This window comes from Cyprinodon variegatus, unplaced genomic scaffold (assembly GCF_000732505.1).
Source record: "Cyprinodon variegatus isolate N-32 unplaced genomic scaffold, C_variegatus-1.0 Scaffold3836, whole genome shotgun sequence".
NCBI lineage: Eukaryota > Metazoa > Chordata > Actinopteri > Cyprinodontiformes > Cyprinodontidae > Cyprinodon > Cyprinodon variegatus.
The window spans coordinates 1-805 of NW_015154289.1; the positions used below are offsets into that span (position 1 = coordinate 1).

General features: G+C 47.1%; 1 protein-coding gene across 1 annotated transcript in view; it reads left to right on the plus strand.

Annotated features, from left to right (window-relative positions):
* Positions 1 to 70: 70 nt before the first annotated feature.
* The window catches only part of LOC107081274 (dimethylaniline monooxygenase [N-oxide-forming] 5-like), a gene marked incomplete at its 3' end in the record, with an annotated part of 4,657 nt that continues 3,922 nt past the window's right edge, over positions 71 to 805 (plus strand). Inside the window, exons 1-2 of the mRNA XM_015369471.1 lie at positions 71 to 201; positions 587 to 727. Coding sequence (XP_015224957.1) covers positions 596 to 727 — 132 coding nt within the window. The remainder of the gene's footprint in view (positions 202 to 586; positions 728 to 805) is intronic.

An 805-nucleotide genomic window follows, 5' to 3' on the forward strand; every position in this document is an offset into this window, starting at 1 on the left:
GCTGTTAGGAGCTGGGATTGTCCAGCTGCTGGTTTAATGATTGTTAAATGTAGCAGGCATTAATCGCAGCACAGGAAGTCTGTTTACTTTTCCTCCCTTTGCAGAGAAAGAAGCAAGGTTCAGTCTGAGCTCCTCCCACTGCTCACTCACACTAATACCAAGCAGGCTGTTTTCCTCCAGGAGCAGAAAGCTGAGCCAGAGGTTAGGATTAGATCACATTTAGTCACTTTTACTCACTTTTAGAGGAGTTGGATGTTTTTCTGTAGGAATTCAAAACGCAGCATTGAAGGTTGAGATCAGCGCCTGTTGTTTTTCTCGGTTTGCTTGCAGAGGGGGGGGGGGGGGGGGCGGTCTGCATTGTTTCCATTAGATAGAAAGTAATTCTAAGTCTTATTTACCTGTTTTAACTAACCCTGTGTTGTTAATCGTTTAATCAGCAGTTGATGTGAGGCTGCATGTGCGGCTTTCGATTGGCTTTATGATTAAATGATCTTGATCTAATCAGATAAAGCAGATTTAAAGTGAGGCTTGTTGCTCTGATCTCTGCTGATGTTCTCAGAATAAACTGTTTTGGTCTGATTCGCAGGGTGGAAGCATGAGTCGTCGTGTGGCCGTGGTGGGAGCGGGGAGTTCGGGGCTGGTCTGCATGAAATGCTGCCTGGATGAAGGGCTGGAGCCCGTCTGCTTCGAGAGCAGCGATGACATCGGCGGCCTCTGGAGGTTTAAGGTCTGCTTTAACTTCTGCTTGATTTTACACCACGGTGACCCGCGTGTCGCCGAACTACAGAGCAGGATTACAGATTAT